Source organism: Python bivittatus, unplaced genomic scaffold (genome assembly GCF_059951505.1).
Source record: "Python bivittatus isolate LINGU-HERP-01145 unplaced genomic scaffold, Pbiv_v1 ctg000160_np1212, whole genome shotgun sequence".
Taxonomy (NCBI): domain Eukaryota; kingdom Metazoa; phylum Chordata; class Lepidosauria; order Squamata; family Pythonidae; genus Python; species Python bivittatus.
Window position 1 is genome coordinate 1,691,765 of NW_028277076.1, and position 18,888 is coordinate 1,710,652.

The 18,888-nt window shown below is 46.8% G+C and overlaps 1 protein-coding gene across 9 annotated transcripts in view; it reads left to right on the top strand.

The window, feature by feature from the left end:
* Nucleotides 1-457: 457 nt before the first annotated feature.
* Nucleotides 458-18,888, top strand: part of DNM1 (dynamin 1) — a 59,353-nt gene continuing 40,922 nt past the window's right edge. For 6 of the 9 annotated variants that reach the window (XR_015797278.1, XR_015797277.1, XR_015797279.1 and 3 more), the window contains exons 1-10: nucleotides 458-901; nucleotides 10,213-10,286; nucleotides 11,066-11,215; nucleotides 12,223-12,426; nucleotides 12,971-13,069; nucleotides 13,976-14,136; nucleotides 14,840-14,982; nucleotides 15,723-15,858; nucleotides 16,591-16,658; nucleotides 18,072-18,210. Coding sequence is in view for 6 of the 9 variants with exons in the window: in XM_088146899.1 (XP_088003025.1) it covers nucleotides 741-901; nucleotides 10,213-10,286; nucleotides 11,066-11,215; nucleotides 12,223-12,426; nucleotides 12,971-13,069; nucleotides 13,976-14,136; nucleotides 14,840-14,982; nucleotides 15,723-15,858; nucleotides 16,591-16,658; nucleotides 18,072-18,210 (1,335 nt within the window). In the remaining 3 variants the exon portion in view is untranslated. Of the gene's footprint in view, nucleotides 902-10,212; nucleotides 10,287-11,065; nucleotides 11,216-12,222; nucleotides 12,427-12,970; nucleotides 13,070-13,975; nucleotides 14,137-14,839; nucleotides 14,983-15,722; nucleotides 15,859-16,590; nucleotides 16,756-18,071; nucleotides 18,211-18,888 lie in introns of all 9 variants that reach the window. The other 3 variants (XM_088146900.1, XM_088146902.1, XM_088146903.1) reach the window with 2 other exon arrangements.

Consider the following 18,888-nt stretch of genomic DNA (forward strand, 5'->3'; position numbering starts at 1 on the left):
TGGAAAATACACTTCTGTTTAATCATGCCCCTTTTTTGCCCCCAAGGCTTTTCGGTAAACAAGACCCGTTTCTGTCCTCCTGGCTGAGTTCACATGTGAGGGTTCCCCGTCTTCCCTAAATCCCCTGACTTCTCCCCAGGCGCTGGACCATAAACGAAGCCACCCAACTGGGATTCCCTATCCTCAAACCCATCCTCCCCGGCCGCCCGCCAACCGGGTGGCCGGCGCAGCCCCGGAGACCCCAGTTCGAATCCTCCCTCGTCCCGGCGCCGCAGGGGCGAACTGGGGTCGGGTCGCCCCTCGCCCACCGCGCCGGGGCGTCGCGCGGGGGACGCTTCGAGGAGAGGCGCGCCGGGCTTGGGGAGAGCCAGAACTACAACGCCCATGATGCTCTCCGGGGCTCGGCTCCTGCCTGCCCGCTAGCGGCCGCCGCGGGAACGCGCGCTCCCAGCCCGGCGAGGACCCAGGTAGCGGCGGAGCTGCCGGCCGGCGGTCGAGGCGCGCTCTTCGGCTGCCGCAGAGCGCCGGAGGCAGGCAGGCAGGCGGGGAGCGCAGCTGGCCGGCCGGCTCGGGGGCCGCGGAGGGGCGGACGGGAAGAAGGGGCGCAGCACCGCCGGCGCGGCTTCTCCGGAGGGGCGCAGATCGCCCTCCGCCGATGAGCATCCCGGGCTCCCCTTGAGCCGCCGCCGCCGCCGCCGCCGCCGCTGCCCGAGCCGGAGAGGCGAGCGAGGAGCGCCGTCATGGGGAACCGAGGCATGGAAGACCTGATCCCGCTGGTCAACCGCCTGCAGGATGCCTTCTCCGCCATCGGCCAGAACGCCAACCTGGACTTGCCCCAGATCGCCGTGGTGGGGGGGCAGAGCGCCGGCAAGAGCTCCGTCCTGGAGAATTTCGTGGGGAGGTGAGCGAGCTAGCGAGCGAGCGGACCCCCCTCCGTTTCATTCTTCCCTTTGCTTGGCGGGGAGGGGGGCGAGAAAGAAAGGCCTTGGGGAATGCGCATTTTGGGTCGGCGGCTTAATGGCTGATTCCCCCCCCCCGCAAAAAAAACACTGGGATGATATATGGAGATGCATTGGGAAGCCGAGGCAGGGAGGGGACGTTCTCCCCACAAAAGGATTCCATCTTTTCCACCCTCCCTCCCACTGACACATTGCAGATGCTTTGGGGGAGCAGGGGGAGCTGCCTTGCCAAAAAAAGGGGGGGCTTGATTGACAGCTGGCGTTCTCCCGGATCACCTTGATTCGATCCGGATGCTAGACAGCCCATACCCTTCCCCTATCTATACGAGAGATATAGATATATAGATATATAGATACATATATGTGCAATCTGTATACAGGTCACTCACAATCCTTAGACGGTGGAACAGAAAGGCTAAGCTCGGATTTGAGCTGCGGAGAAATACAGGCTGATAATGGACTCCAATCCTGCACATTTCAGGAAATTGGCAAAGGGGGGTGGCAGCTACAGCAATGCCCACCCCTCTCTTCTCCTGAGGGATTTGCGTGCGCGCGCACACACACACGCGCACACACACGCACACAGAAAGGAGCCATTTGTTGGAGGCCGGCAGGCTGCACCGTGTTCACGCCTACACTATGTTGTCGCAAGAGATTTAACCGTTATAATCCTATCTGGAAGGAGTGGGGCGAAAGCCTGGGGCATACAGCTCTGCTGCAGCTCAGCAACTCTGCAAGAAAGCCCCTTTTCTGCCTCTGTTCTCCTCCTCCTTCCCTCCCTCCTGGTGCTCCTTCTTTTTGGGGGGCGGGAATGTGTTGGACTGTTCCTTGTGATGGTGGGAAGGCACTATTAGAAGGAGAGACTCAGGCAAAAGGCCGCTCGGAAACCTCCGTCTGTTTATGTCATCTCGAGAGTGCACTGAAATATTGCTGGGGGGGGGGCAACAGGAGGAGAAAACAGCCCCTGTTTTCATGTTTTCCCAATGTGGACACCCGTTTCCCTTCTCTTCCCCCAAATGGTGCAATTGAAGCCTCCGTGGGCATCTGTCCATTTAGTAAGGTCTTCTTCGGGTGCTTGTGGTCTGGCAGAAGGACTTGGGATAGCTGGAGCTGAACTTGTCCGCGTCAAGAAATTCATCAGCCACCTCTGCTGTTCATTCCCTGCTCTCTCCCGCCCTCCACCCCCACCCCCAGAAGTGGAATTTGCTGTCTCTATTTACGTGCCTCACCTGGACACGGGTGAGACACCAGGCAAGGCCAGATGCCAGCCGTGCCTCCAGATTTTTACCTGGTACCCACCAAGATGGAAGTGATGGGTGAAATGGGCAGAGGTAAAGACCTCTTGAAAATGAAAATGGAAGGGTCAGGGACTTCCTTGCCCCTTGGCTTGGAGCTCTGTAGTTGGGAACACCCCATCTTGCCAGAAAATGCCAGCAAAACTACAGACAGTATATTTTCTTTCACGTGACCTTCATATCCGCCTCTGCAAAGGGCAGATTCTGTGCGAGTTTTGAGTAGCCAGCCGTACAGTTCCTGGGGAACCAGGCAGAGCCTGGGCTGAGCCCCTTTGCAGTGTCCCTAATGCTGCGAGGGGTACCCACCGACCCCCCCTAGAGAAATAGACCTTTCAAAATGGAATTCTGCTTTCTTCTGCCCCCCAAAAGAGGACATGTCTCTGCGCTGATGACCCATCCTTCCTGTCTCCTCCCTGGAGGCCACAAGATGATGTTACGATGTTCTTGGGAAAGAATTCAAAAGGGCCAACTCCAATCCGGTTTAAGAGCGGAGGAATTCCACTGAAGAGCAGGTTTTGAGATTTAGGCCCAGATGCAAGTTGGTTCTGCTTTTGCGAGGGACTCAAACAGCAGAAATCGGAGGAGATGCTTACTGGTGTGAAAGGCTGTAGGGGAGCCAGGAACAATTCATGTTCTTCTTCCAACCTCCTACTTGATTAATTGGCTGTTGCTCACTCATCTTTTTAATCATCTAAAATAAAGCATGACTCTTTTGCTCAAAGTGCTAACATGGTTATGTAATCAGCAGAAAAAGGTAGAGAGAAAGGGGGACAGAGTGAGGGGGTAGGTCAGTCCTGGTCAACTGGCCCTCACCTGATCCAAAAGAGAGGGAAGGAAGGAAGGAAGGAAGGAAGGAAGGAAGGAAGGAAGGAAGGAAGGAAGGAAGGAAGGAAGGAAGGAAGGAAGGAAGGAAGGTAGGTCCTGTTTTCTACCAACAGAAAAGGTCTCTTGAAATATGAGGGAGAGTGATTCAAGCATAAATGTCATCAGAGGCTCCACATGCCTGATCTTCTCAAACAGGTGGTCAAATGGTCCGTTTATGGTCTGTCTTTGGGGTAGAAGAGAAATGAGGTGACCTTTGAGGGTTCTCCTTGTTTCATTGAGAGCAGAGAGGTTGGATGGGAAGGGTAGCATTCTGGTTTCTGTTCCTCTTCTCATGGATTTCTTCCCAAGAGAGCCATTTCAGATGAACTGTCATTGGGTTTCCTCCACTTCTCCATCATGGCTGCAAATTGCATTACTGTAGTTCAGGATCTAGGGCTGAGATCATGACAACTTCCTTGCTGGATTTCAGGATGGAGAAAAAGTTGCACTGGGCCTTGATCCAAGGCAGCAAAGAAGCTGGTCCTGCAACTCCTAAGGGTTTAACGGCACAGAAGTCTATTCTACAGACGTTGGACCATGATTCTATTGAGGTTACACAGAAATACTCTCTGAAGTCACTCATCATCCCTTGATAATTTATTCCATTACACACAGCTCTACTTACTCCCAGCCTTCTCCATCTTGAGAATAAAGGCTGTATTAGGCCAGGATGTTGGGAGATGAAGTCCAGCACATCTGGAAGCTGGGGAAACTGCTTCAACCGTGTTGTCCTGAAGGGCAGATGAACCCTAACCCTTTAAAAATATGCTGGTTGGATTCCCTTGGCTTAGCATCTCATTCTGTGATATCCTCCCTTTTTTCCATCGTATATGCATCCCAGATTTTAAGAAGAACAGAAGAACATGAGGTGTGCGGCCACTTTCAAATAAGATCAGAAGTTGGCTGCTAAGGCAAATTTTCTGATGCACGTAATCCCCAAATATTTTCTGCTTCACACCCAAAAGCACATGCATGAATCTCTTCATGCAGGCCTACAAGGAGAGTCAAGCTCATTTTACATCTGCCTGTCTGGAGGCTGTGGATTGACCGGATTCTGCCTCACCCTTTAATTTCCGCCAACACTTACTTCTTGATGGATCAGTCAAGTTGCTAACTTACTCAGGCCTTGAAGAGAGAAGATCTCAAGGTCTCTCATAATCCAACCTCAACTTGGTCCTTGAATTTTATGGCAAGCCTTGCTATAAAAATTGGCTTCTTAAGGTCACTGGATTCCCAAGGCTGTCTTTTAACTTGCCTCTTACATTTCCTTCCTTCTTTTGATTTTTGTATCGAGGCTGGTTGGTTATATTGTGATGACTTTACCGTATTTATAACTGTTTTTCTCGTTCTCCTGTAAATTACTCTGCACTCCTTTGGGAAGACAGTAACATGTGACATTAGTGTTTTCTTGCAAACGATTATAGCTGCTATTGTCTGAATGGACGCCCTGGGGTGCTGGGGGGCAGTGTGTGTCTCAACTGGGCTCCCCACTTGACTGTGATAGTGCCTCAGTTTCCCTGTTGGGCTGTTTGGATTTGATTTACTCTTTGAACCAATCACACTTTCTGTGAGAGGGTGCTAGAGAAAAAAAATATATATATATTGGGAGCAAGAAAGGCAAATAGCTCAGGGTGATAGGAGTTGTATTTAAATACATCTGGACAACGTCCAGTAGGAATTAATTTGCCTTTGTTCGCTGAACTCATGTTGACACCAATGTTCTTCATGACTGTGTGTTTTCAAAAGGGTAAAATGGAAGGCGATGATGACGGATAAATATTTTAAAACAATCCAGTTGTGTTAGTGTAGGAGAGGCCCAGCTTTCTGGCAAGTCTAGAATTTAGTCTGGGGAGGTGGTGTAAGGGGACCCCCAACCACTTTGGGAAACAATGATTTTGAGAAGATGCAACACCTTTTAACGGCAGGAACTGAATCCGTCCTGCTGGGCTCAGCCAATAATTTCTCTGAGTTGCTTGCTCCCTTAAAAAAACATCCTGCTGGAGTTTGAAGTCTCAGGGTATTTGACTAAACTAGCAGCTGTTAAGTTGAGTCTCATGCGTACATATGTATACATGTGAATTCTTGCAACCGCCACGTCCTTAAAAGCAGACTTCCTTCTGGTCTGAAAAATCCCACATAGCAAAACATGTTAGCGGGGGGGGGGGGGGAGAGATATTGCATCTTTGTCATTTACAAGATGAAGTTTTAGCTTGAATTGGGGTGGGGGGAGAGAACAATTTTTCCCTGATTGCTTCATTGCTTAGAAAGGCTGCTGATGCAAGCAAGCATCAATGGGCCTCCCGGATTCTTGTTTCTTTCGATGTCTTTCGGCTCTCTTGCTGCAATGTCTAATGGGAAATGGAGTCTTTGCAATAAAATTCATGTTTCAAGAAAGCATTTGTAAATCTGGAGCTAGAAGAAACGATGGCCAGATGTCAACCTAAAGACAGAGCCCAGGATGACGGTGAATTCCACTGTCTGTTATAAAACCATTGATGTTTTTCAATAACTGTTCATGCATTCAGTGTTATATTAGATGCAGCTACATAAATGAACTCCTCTTGAGGGCATTTGAGTTAGACTGGTTAGTTCATGGCTTGTGCAAGCCATCATTTAGTTAATTGCGATTGAATCAACCAAACTTGGTTGCATTATGCTAAAGCATAAAAGCTGGTTTGTAAATCCCAATACTTCAGCTCCCAGAACCTGTTAACCCAAACCTCAGTTTGGGAAAATCTCGACAGGGTTGGTCTTTGATTGATTTCTTGAATTCATACCCCATCTTTCCACCCCAAAATGGTGCTGAAGGCAGCTGGGGATAGAAAAAAGAAAAATAGAAATACATCATTGAGGAAATACACAGGTATGGCAAAAGAGATAAATTAGGAGCATCCAGTTGGTTAAAACCCAGCATGTTTTAACGCCTGTCAGATGTCTTTATCTGATGCAAGAAGGGCTAAAGAGAGAAAGTTGACCTGACCTCCTGGGGCAAGGAGTTCCACAGACCTTGGAACAAAGATTGAAGAAAAGCAGGGGGATGTTAGCCAGTGCTAACCTGACTTTGCTGCTCTGCATCTTTTCACCTGCAAATATTCTGAAAATGGCAGTGCTGGTCTTCAGCTGCTCGATTCACATGGGACCTGGTCTTCGAATTTCCAGATCTTCTTCCCTGGCCAGCATCCTCTTTTTCTGTTTTGGGGGCTCTCTTGATGTCTTCCCTTCTTCTCAAGGGAGAAGACAGATTAATAGGAACGTAGGGAGAGCGAGGGACTCGCACCCTTGACCACTCATGTAAGGATTCTGGGAATTTCACTGTGTTTTTCCCTTTGCAAAAAGAGAACGAAAGCTGTTTCTCTTCTGGGAAATGGATGTATGGGGGCTCCAGAGGCTTTTCAGCAATGCCTGGCTTGGAAACTGGGGCTTTTTGCAAAGTCAGAGGTGCTCTTCCCAAGAAGATCTGGAAGGGGTCAAGAATTGATCTAAGGCCGCAGGTTCTTCCTGTCGGCTGGGAAGGCTCCCTGCCCTCCCGCCAAGGACGCCAGCGCCGTGCGCCAAGTCTTCCCGCTTCAGAAGCAATTAAGATCATCCTGTGGTTACAAAGCTGTTACCCTGGGAAACGGAGGAGACTCGAGCCCTGGATCTGGCAGCCTTGAGAAGATGCGGTGCTTCCCGGGGGTTAGGGCTGCCATCCTGATGCCAAGAGGCCTTCGAAGAGGAAGATTTTCTCCTCGGTCCAGCGTCATGCGCCAAACACTCTCGGCCTCATTAGTGACTAGCCAGAGATACGGTGAGTCACAGTCAGCTGCGTCCCAGCCAACTGCCGACTGGGCTGTGTGGAAGCGCTGCACGTTTGCAGAGGCTGGCAGCAACAGCTTTCCCGGCCAGGCGAGGGGGCCACGAGTCCAGCCCCCAACCTTGGATTTGCAACACCTTGGCTTGTAGCAAGATCCACTTTGGCACCTCCCAGGGTACCTACCACCCGAAGCGCAACTCTCAGCCGCCCGTCTTTCTATCTTCCTATTCCAAACTGCCCTTCATTGAGAACCATGAGGACTAGAATTTCACGCAGGGCTAGGGAAAGTCCCATACCTCAGTGGTAAAGCCCACATTTTGGGACAAGGCAGATTCCCCCTGCTCTGCGCTCGTGGCCTTGCAGAGTGCTACTATTAAAAGTAAAAACGCAATCAGCTTAAGTAAATAGCCAGAGACAGATTTCTAAAGAAGTCACTTCCACTGGACATGGGGAATGAGAGAGAAACTTCCTTGAAAATCGTTGGAGATTGGAAGCACCAAACTGGGGGGAAAATGGATGGTCAGATGGGTTGAGGATTCAAAGTATCATTCTGCATTTTTTACACCTTAATCTGAAATAAACTGAGATGGGCTGTCATGCAATTCAAGTTTTGCTTGGCTCGTGGTCTAAGCCTTCCATATTCTCACCTACTATTACAAATGGCACATGAATGCTTTAAATTTAAAGCATTAAATTTAAATGTTGAGCAGAGGAATACAATTGGGTATGCAAAGAGTCAGCTTTCTCTCTTAGAGAACAGCGGAGACCATTAGCAACATATTCTTCAAGGTCTAATAAGTCATCATCATCTTTATCATCATCCATGGTTTGCTCAATCATAATTAACTAAGCCATAATTGGGTAGTTTCATCCAACCGGCTGAGCCATAAATGATAGCTGACAAAACTCAACAGCTAAATGCACGCAACACTCTGAAAACAAACAAGCCAGTTTGTGGTTGAGAATGGAGGGTGAATCAGTTTAACTGCCTTTCCTTCTCTGTCTGCACAGACTAAGGTCTGAATCTGTGTTTGGAATTCCTGTGGCTAAAATATTGCATTGCAAAGCTAAAAATCCTGTATTTTCTTTCTGCATAAATCAGCCGTAGGAGTCTAGGTGGAGACAATCATTTTGTTTTGCCACATAGACTTCGCCTGCATGGATTCTCAGCTCAGGTTGAATACGAAGTTGCCAAGTCATAGAAAACCTGTGTGCCGTATAGAAGCTAGAATTAATATCTCAACGTAAGGATTTCAACGTTTTTTGCCTTCTCCAAATCCAAAACAAACCTGGATAGATTTCTTTCACCCAGGGTGGACAGTGGGAGGACATAGTCCTTCAGGGGAGAAGGAGGCTGCTTAAGGATCTGAGCAGAGGTTGATGAATTGATATGGAGCTGGGACAGGGAAGAGGGGGGAAATCCTGGTGGTTTCCATTCTCAGCTTCTGAACCTTTTGAATTAAATACCCCAAGGGGGTTAGTGGGAGCGTCTCCGCTTGAAAAAGTCCTACTCCTTGTGTGGATCATTTATGTTCCCATTGCACTTATGACCTTGCCTTTCCTCCAAGATCTGAAAGCTTAATATCCTTCCTCCCATCTTATTATATTCAGCACAGGCGTGCTGAGAAGGACCTTGTGTCCCTCAACAAGCTCCATGATTGAGGGGGAATTGAACCTGCGTCTCTTCAGTCCTAAGCGAACCCTCTTAACCCCTCTGGAAGCAACTTCTGATGTGCAGCAGATGACCCCTCCTGACCCATCTGCCCCTTGTTACGAGCAAGGAGGAAATGGGGCAGGGAAAGGCTCTGCTTGTTGTCCAGGTTCTTGACTAGCTGGGGACTGAGCAAGTGGCAATCCTACTCCGGCAATCCAGACTGGGAAAATGTGCTTCTCGGGAATTTCAACAAGTCTTTGTGCTTCCTTCCTTCCAAATCTCATTCTGGCCACTGCAGTGGTTGTAGCCAGCACCAACATCCTATTGCGTGGTTGTCATGGAAACTGGTGATAACTCCCGGGCGATGGAGGGAGCAGGAAGGAAATGGCTTGGTGGAACTGCTGGAAAGATGAAATGGAGGGGCCGTAAACGGCAGTGCCCAGAAAGCATTGTGGATTTGGGATGAGGCCGAGTTGAGCCATGGCTGCATACCATCTTGACTTGGAACTGGGCATTACTCCTTTGCTTACTTGAAGCTGAGAGAAGCCTCCTTTGAAGAGTCTCACGTTCTCCTAACCTTCCAAGAGAGACCACTGTCCTGAGTCTCTCATTGGGATAAAGACTAAATCATGTAATTTCCCTCAATTAGAGTAGCCCCTCTATGACTATTCCAGAAAGGGCCAACTTTACACCCTTAATATAGGTAGCCCTCTGTTTTTTCCCTTTCCCCTATTAGAATCCTATTCAAGATGTCCCCAGTTTGGCCCCAAGACAAATGTAGCAGAATATTTACCATCCTGGCTTCCATACAGCTGTTCTTTGGATGGGTCTCCCCAGGGAAGGCTCTTTAAGAGGTCTGTAACAAGGCTGGAAGTCTCTCCTACTGCAGATCCTGGAGAACATCTTGCTAATAGGTGGTTTCTGGCTGTGTGTCTCAAGCTGTGATTCATCAGAAAATGTCACCTCCTGCTTTCAGGCCAGTCAGAAATCAATGGCTTCTTTGTAGACTTTCCAACTCCATTAGGTTTCCATTGAATGCCGCGCCAAGGCTCCGTCAACCAGGAGATCCAAGTGGCATTGTTGGGGGTTATCACTGTTGCCCCTCCAAAACTGACCCAGGCATGCTGTGAACGTGGAGGGCCAAGGTTTTATTTTTGCTGCGTGTGAAAATGAACGTCAGCAGTCACTTTCTGATGGAAGCTGTCTCCAGGAAAAAGATGACCTGACTTCAAAGAAGATAGCGAAGTTGTGTGCTGTTGTTGATTATGATAACTTCCTTTGTGGGTGAACTTTTGAAAGTCTTGGGCTGCAGGGAGATGTAGTATTTTGGATTGCGACAAATCAGATGCCTCTTCAGATGCATATCTAAATATTGATGGCATCATGCAACTGTTGGTTTCAACTTGGTGGCTTCTAAACTGGTGCCAAGTGCCCAATTTATGGAGAGATTTGCGGTCCAAGGTGACAAATAAAAGATAAGCCGCGGGCCACTGTATTTTTACAATGAGGAAAAAGTGAGGAGTAATGAGTAAACTAAGGGTATCCTTGTTTGCATTGGGATATTCTACCTAGCTTTGCTGCAATCCAAAAACAAGACTAAAGAATGGAAGAAAATAATTCATGAGGATTTTTTTTTTTTAATTTCAGGGACTTTCTGCCCCGTGGATCTGGAATTGTCACCAGACGGCCCTTGGTTCTGCAGCTGGTTAATGCCACAACTGGTACGTGAGTTGTTTCTTATTCCCTCCCTTCATCATGACGCAGACTCAGAGCTGTTTCTCCAATTCCCTGCAGCCCTTCCTGTTTCCCACACCTTCTTCCATGTTTTTTTCCCTTCTAATAGAGAGTCCAGAAGGGGGACAAATCAGTCAACCCACGTTGTCCATCTTCCCAAAAGCACGTGGTTGGGAGAGACCCAAAGCAGGAGGCAAAACTAGGTGGGGAAAGACATTAAGGCAAGAGTAAATATTGACAGCAACACACAACTGTTGGTTTGAACTTGGCGGCTTCTAGCACTCCCAGGAGTGTCCAATGTTTGTAGAGGTTTGCTGTCCAGTGTAACAGATAAGAGATAAGCCGGGGTCAAGCTCTGAAGTCCAAGCTAGAGAAACCTGGCAGTGGAGTCCAAAGGGATGCCAAACAACAAAAGGAATTCCAGGTCCAGGATGGGAGAGTAGAGCTGTTGGAGGTATTATCTGGTGTGTGATTTTCCTCCAGTGTAGCAGCACCTGTGTTCAGGCTACTTGCTTTGACCACAAGGAGGAAAAGGGGGAAAGTGAACTCATTCCAGGGGGTAGATAGTCGTTGTCCCTTTCCCAGTTGAAAATCAACCTGCAGTTCTTGGTGGGTAAACAGTGGTGGCCAACAGAAGTAGAACATCAACATGCGGACTTAAGATCTCCCCATCCGTGATCCGGGACTCCTTATTTGCACAAAGGAGTTGCCAAATCCTGTTGTGTTGTCCCTGTGCCCATTTCTAACCCTCCCCTTCCTGGTCTAGAATATGGCGAGTTTCTACACTGCAAAGGGAAGAAGTTCACAGACTTCGACGAGATCCGTCAGGAGATTGAAGCCGAGACCGACAGAGTCACTGGCTCCAACAAGGGCATCTCCCCGGTCCCGATCAATCTGCGAGTTTATTCTCCGCATGGTAAGTCATGGAAGCGTACGAGTGTGGGGAGCAGAAGTCTACGACCCCATTTCGTGTGAAGGTGGAAAGCCCTCGGATCTGGGGAGCCCATATTTTAGGTGGAAAAAAAGCTTATGGGGAGAGAAACGTAACATCGAAGCTTATAATAATATGGCTGGCGTCACGTGGCATTCTTAATCACAGACTAGCCAAACTGATTTTGACCTAGTGAGTTGTGCAAACCCAGCCTGTGATGTGAGACATACAAGTCCTCAATATCGGGTAAATTAAAAAAAATGATGGTTAAATCAACCAAAAGTAAGCTTATCACGTAAGCCCAGATGATGGGCCGGGCTGCAATCCATCATCAGTGATTTTGCTTTAATGCCAAGCACGTTCCCTGTTATTTTGTCTGTCATCTGTCTGGAAAAAGCTTGCAGACAACATGGAATTTTAGCGCTATGGATACGGGTGAATGGAGTGTCAGATGTGAGTCTTTTCTCCGGTACTCGTCCCATGCAGCCAAATAAAGAAAAATACAGGTTGTTTTTTTTACCATTTTAGGCTTGCAATTTTGTGCAAACCAGTCGTCATAGTTACAAATAGGTTTTAAGTCACCAATGGCAAACCAAGCCAAGTCGACTGCCAGCCAGGTGGACAATGCTGGATTGCTTTGTTCACTTGTTTACAACAAACTAGAGCTTGTTTAAAACCACATAACAACAAACCAGCAGTTGGAGAAAGCCAGACGTGATTGATCCTTCCCTGTCTCGCAGGGTAGAATGAAAGAATTTGAACACAGAGGTAGCTGTGGGTTTGCTTTTGCTTCTGCCCGTAAAAGATCAATCCTGGTTTAGCACAGTCTTCATGGCAAACCTGTCTGTCCAAATTTTGAGGGCCTGGAGTGAAGGTTCTTCTGACTCACCTTGACAGCAACTTTATTCCACTTGCGGTTCCTTTCAGGCTTCCAACAGCTGTGCATCCATGAGTCCTTCTGGGTCCTGTAACTCCTTCTCTTCTTTCCCTAGTCCTAAGTCTGACACTGGTGGACCTTCCTGGGATGACCAAGGTTCCAGTTGGAGACCAGCCTCCAGACATTGAATTCCAGATTCGCGACATGCTCATGCAGTTTGTCACCAAAGAGAACTGCCTCATCCTTGCTGTCTCTCCTGCCAACGCAGACCTGGCTAACTCCGATGCTCTTAAGATCGCAAAAGAAGTTGACCCTCAAGGTAAGGGCCACGCTTGTGGTTTTGGCCTTGTGTCTATTTGTTTCCACAAACCAGGTCTTTTTGTTTCCTGAATTATGGATTATTGCAAGGATCAGGCCAAAAAGAACAAGAAGAGGTTGGGTTGACGTTGAAGGAGTCATACCCTTGAGATGAAATGGAGCACAGGGAGATTTAGGATATACAAGCGAGAAGCAATGCCATGCCATGCCATGATGTCATTGTGCAGATTACACCATGATGCCTGTGACATCATTGTGGAGTCTAGAAGTTTACACCAAGAAGGTGCAGGCTAGAAAGTGAGATTACAATGCTTCTAAATGGCACTAGACCTGTATAACCCAGTTATAAACACTAGAGAAACATCACGTTTCTGTTGTTTCCAACAGGCAATGGACGTATCCTACAGCAAAACATACTTTATATTAACTGGAGATTGTGCTAACCTTGAATGCTAGAGCTTTGTTTTCTTCATAATGGAAAAGTCCAGCCCCTAACTCTCTTGTTAGAAATTCAAAGGATGTCTGATTTACTTGCAACCTAACAGGCCAACGTACCATTGGAGTCATCACCAAGTTGGACCTCATGGATGAAGGAACCGATGCTCGAGATGTTCTGGAGAACAAGCTGCTTCCACTAAGGAGAGGTAAAGGTCCATTCCTTTTCGTCTTCATGTGCCTTGCTTTCTTCTGAAATCCTTCTTTGCACAGTTCTCTGACCACGTGTCTTAGCAATGCTATCACTCTTCTTGGAAAGATTTTTCTCCTTGGATGAAGTAGGGATCCAGATGTAACCACTGAGGTTAGCCTCGAAAGCCCTAAACAGCTGACAGTTTCCATGTCTTGATGACCATCACCTTCCCTCGAGACACATTGAAACTTTACACTGTGTTCTCCCTGTGGTTTTTTGCCTAAAAATAATGTGTGCTGAGATAATGTAAAATGCTGAAAAATACACTTTTTTTTGTAACGATGCTGGAATGATAATGTTGACCTTCTGAGACCCATCCTAGATGTCAAACTGCTAGATTCTTTTATCCGTTGCATTTCTAGGAACCTGGGTATTCCTTGATTAGCTGGCATCCTGTTGTTTTGTGGAAGGAGCATATGTTCTTATTTTTCCCGGTAGAACTGAGATGAGTGAATGTAGCAGAACTTCCTGGATGGCTTCTATCTCGATTCTCTGGTAGATGCCAAAAGGAAGGAATTAATTTTCAAGGCATCCTGTCCATTGTTAAAGAAAATTAGAAGGGAAACGCACACAGTCGTGCAGCGTGAAATTCCAGTTTCAAATACTCCAATTCCTTTTCTGCCTAGCCTTCCTGCTGCTAGTGTGTATACAATTTTAGCATTCCCCCATTTCCCTGTATGACTTCTTAGGTTAATGCAAACTTGGAGATGTTCTACTTTCCATTGGAGTGCGTAGAACTTGATACCTAAAAGCTGGTGCTTGAGAGATTAAAACTCCTCTTAGAATCTTCTCCATCTTACAGTTTTAGTAGGTATAATTTCTAGTTCCTTGTCCCCTAATGTTTGGATTTGTCCTTCCTTAGGTTACATCGGGGTGGTTAACCGGAGCCAGAAAGATATCGATGGGAAAAAGGACATTCAGGCAGCCTTAGCTGCAGAACGCAAGTTCTTTCTCTCCCACCCAGCGTACCGGCACATGGCGGATCGTATGGGCACGCCCTACCTGCAGAAAATACTGAACCAGGTAAGGTTTACCTCCAGAGCTGCCCGAGTCAAAGGCTAAGATAGAAATCTGCCCCTCTTGGATCTGCAGACCTCAACTGGATAACCGTTGTGTTATATATCTTTCAAAATGAAGAGGAGAGATTTTCACATTGAACTAAGCCATCCAGTGGTTGGGCTTGGCTTGGTTGAAAGCAGAGCATGAACTCATCCGTTGCCGCTTGTGAACAATAGTTTTGGCTCAGTGTTCTATGAGAACCCAGAAACGGTGGTTTATTCAGCAAACCACGTTTAAAACAAACCATGCCTTAATCCAGAGCCCAGCCTAGGTGCGTGATTTCAAGGGACTGCAGATCAGTTGCTCTGCACTGTGCAAGATGACTGTGGAGTTGTTGATATGAGATGGACACCCATATAAATGATTGAAACAAATGCAGAATAAATTATTCAATCAGTTACTTGACTCCATTAACGCTTTTTAAATGGACTGAACGTTTCCGGAATTAATACAGAGCCCTCCCCACCTCCAGTATGCAGCAAGGATGAGGCAAGACTGATCATAGGTTACCTCCAGGCTACTTAGAAAATGATGGTGTACAAAGATCAGCTAAGGCTGATCAGGACTTGGGCCACCATTTGTCCGAAGTGTGAAGCCAGTGAAGGAAGGGGGGCATAAAAGCACGATCTGGCCCATGGATGATCACCCTTTTGCCTCTGTTGTACAGCAACTGACCAATCACATCCGCGACACGCTGCCAGGCCTGCGGAACAAGCTCCAGAGTCAGCTGCTCTCTATTGAGAAAGAAGTAGACGAATACAAGAATTTCCGCCCCGATGACCCTGCCCGCAAGACCAAAGCTTTGCTCCAGTAAGTCCCACATGGAGAGTTTGCTCTTCCATTCAAAATGCTCTAAGGTGAGGTCTTTGGGGACTCCACTGATGTTCAGAGTGGCGTCTCAGGAGGTGCCACAAAATGTAGGCAGAGCCAGGACAACCCCCCCTAAAAGTTGGGTCTAGGCCAAACCCAAATTTAACTTAATGTAAATGTCATTAAACATTCAGCCCACTTAATTAAATACTCTTAGTAAAGCTATAGCAATGGGACAACCCCTTCTATGCCTTTAATGATTTTCACCTGTTGTCACATTCAGAATTACAATTTGGAAGACTACACCCAGGCATTTTTTAAAAAATCATAATTCATCAGTGAAAATTCGAATGTGCCAATCAACAAGCACCAATAGTATTAGTGTCAACCGCTGGAGAAAGACTTTTACAAAAATATAAAAGGATCATCAGCGATCAGTGAAAAATGAATCAGGAAGAAGTTAGGGAGTCCTGCGGAACAGAAAATTTCAACTGTGAACCTTAGAATGGAGAGAACTTACCTCCACCCGTGCTTGTTCTAAGAAGTAGGGCCAAGAGCAAAACTTTTTGTAAGCCAAACAATCAAGAATGCTCCATGAAGTTCGAGCAACCCAGACCATGGGCTGTAAGCAGGAGCACTTTGATCATTCTTGGAAACAAAGTGGAAGCCAGAGCAGATGTTTCCACCATAACAATCTTTTCCCCTTCATGGCAGTGAATCTTTTTCCTCCCCCAATGCAGGATGGTTCAGCAGTTCGCTGTGGACTTTGAGAAACGCATCGAAGGTTCTGGAGATCAGATCGATACCTATGAGCTCTCTGGTGGTGCTCGGATCAATCGCATCTTCCACGAACGATTTCCTTTTGAGCTGGTGAAGGTAAGACTAAGCCTCTGATTACTGTTTAGGCACTTCCTTGATCCTCACATCTTGATGTCCCACCTTAATCTGTATCTCCCAGGCTGAGGTCATCTGTCTTAAGACGTAAAACATAAACATGGGCCTGTAAGTCCAGAACTTCTAGGTTCTAACAAATTACAGTGCTACATAACATGGTTTTCAGTTTTGATTTATGCCACTAACATTTAAGTAAAATCAAGGTGGAATACTTACACATAGTCTCGAAATGGTTAACCCTCCAACTTCTAAGCAGTCATAAGATCTCATCCATCTGGCAACAAAGGCACCAGTTCAGTTAAGACTGAGCTAGAATTTGATAAAGATATGGGCAGCAGATATTGGTCAATGGAAAGAAAGATGGTTCTAGGACAGCCATACAATTACATTCTAGCTGCCAAGCTAGCTTAGTCTTTCTTCACATCCCATAATGCCTTTCAATACAGTACGTAGCTTTATTACAGCAGGATGTAACCATCTCCCAGGAGGATTAGAGCTGAACATCTGGAAGTTAATCAATATGGTTACCCAACAGAGGAATAAAAGATGAGGTTATGTTTCTGAGAATACTGGGAGATGTTCTCCCATCATGTTTAGCAACTCCAGGTTAAAGAAGGTTGATCCGTCTTCTCCATTACATAAAGTAGTTCTTCATTTGGCATGTTCCCCTCTTGGCGTTCCTGGTCCCACTCATGTCTCTTTCTCCTGGTGTAGATGGAATTTGATGAGAAGGAGCTCCGAAGAGAGATCAGCTATGCTATTAAGAACATCCACGGTATCAGGCACGTATTCCTGCCACAGAGGCATAGCCTCTACCACGTTCCTCTGACAGTATCTCTAGAATTCTCAGGCGTGAATCCAGAAGACTTCAGAGGTATGGTAGGTTGGCAGACTGACCCAAATACCTGCCCAGGCCACTGTCTTTGAAACATTTTGGTAGGTTCTACTATTAATTATCGGTGGCCTGCATGCTCTTTTTCCTGAGATGAAGTTTCCTCTCTATGTTGGGAAGATACGTTGTCTCGAAGAGGACAAGGAAGTAGGGAAGTTACACCCGCTTGCCCATGTATGGTTTTAGGTTGATTTTCTGAATACTGACAAGAGCTCAGCTTCACAATCTAGTAGTGAAGTAATGTGTCTGAAGCTTTTTCAGATAGACCTACTAAAGGTCAGAACCAAATGAGTTACTCCCCACCACCTGTAGGCTGAACAGCCCAGCCAGCCCTGTTATTGTAGGTGTTCCACAAGGAGGGATGTTTTATAATTTGGTAATGTTTGATCCTGGAGCTAAACGAACCAGATTGGCCCTCTCCAAACTAATGTGCAAAAGGGGACCCAGCTTTTGGATTCCATGCTTCTCACAACCCTACCAGGTAGGGATCAGGTTAAATGCACACTTAAATGAATGTTAAGATGTGCTTTAATGTATATCATGTGCAAGAGTGCATCGTTTAGCATAAGGTTTCTACAGAAGCTTACCAGAAAATATGTATACAGTATGAGATGCACAATGCTTAAGTATGTTTTAAAAATTTCATCCCAAGCTAGTATAGGTGGAACTGAGATAGAGTGGGTTTAGGAATGAAAATGCACAGAACAGATGTTGATGGAGAATAGCCTGATTTGGCCATACCTATCTAAAGAGCTTTGCCATCAAAATTTGATTGGCTTGCAACATGCAGCTTTTACAGTGTAGACAGAGGTTAGCAGCTCAGCCCCAGGATGTCGTCCCCCACACCCTGCCCCCAGAGGACTTGATGATCCTCAGCCACAACTTTCCCACAAGGGACGGGCTCATGTTTGGACAGACTTCTTGGGTCACAGGCAAAGATGGAGAATCTCCATTCCCAAACTGACCGCCCAACAACATCTCATAAAATGGCCATACAATTCTGGAAAATAAGGTGTTCCAGAACTAGGAGAAGACCAACAAGTCTTCTTGCTGTCTTTTGTGAATGGAGTTGGATCCCTGAAGGATGAAGGTCAGGAAGCTGGTTGGATAGACCTTAGGGAATTCTTGTTGACTCAAGGATTGTCTTTCTGGGTTTCACATTTCCACCCCAACAGGCCGGCTGGCTTTCTGCGCAATGAGTAACCCCTTTCAAACTTTAATGCAATGCAATGACGTTCTCCTTGCCCTATTTCCCTCCCACCTTGTCCTCTTGTCCTCTTCCACCACTATCCCGCGTGTTTAGAACTGGTCTCTTCACGCCTGACATGGCCTTTGAGACCATTGTGAAAAAGCAAGTGAAGAAGATTAAAGAGCCGTGCCTGAAATGCGTGGACATGGTCATTTCGGAGTTAATCAATACGGTTAGACAGTGCACCAAGAAGGTAAACCCGGGAAGGGGAGCATGGAGTCCTCACATGCTGGTGCCTGCCCCCTGCCAGCTGAAGCACAGCATTTGTGATCTAGGGTGCTGATCCTGCCTGGCCGCAAAACTCCTGTTGTTTTCTTCCGGTCTGCCCTTCTTCACAGCATGACTAGACCTGAGTGAATCCTGCCTGAAGCTTCCTAGCCAATCAGAAACAAATAGCAAAGCTTAAGTGGGTGACATGAGTGGTCAACATTTCTCCAGTCAAAGCTTGGAGATGCAATTCTGGAATTCCGAAATTCCGCGACTACGAGCTCTTATAGAGAATATGGAATAATTGCTTTCTATTCGCTTTAGAGTTGTGGGGTTTTTTAAAATAAAAAGCTACCGTCTTCTCTCTTTGCTGTCCAACATCTCCATTTGATGCTCACGTAGAGCATGTCTGGGAGGCTTGCGATCTTCAGCAGTTTGAAGAAACCAAATTTATAAGGCAAAAACAGAGGTGGGATTCTAAGAGTGGTTTTCTGAGATTTGATAAGAGCATGCATTGCAAAATTACATTTGCTGATGCTTCCCTTCATCTGCGTTGGCTTCCTTTCCTTTCCTCCTTTTTTCCAAATTGGGATATATTTCTTAAAACCCATGGATGATCCTTCCTTTTGCCAACTGTATTTGGAAATATTTTAAAAATGGTTGT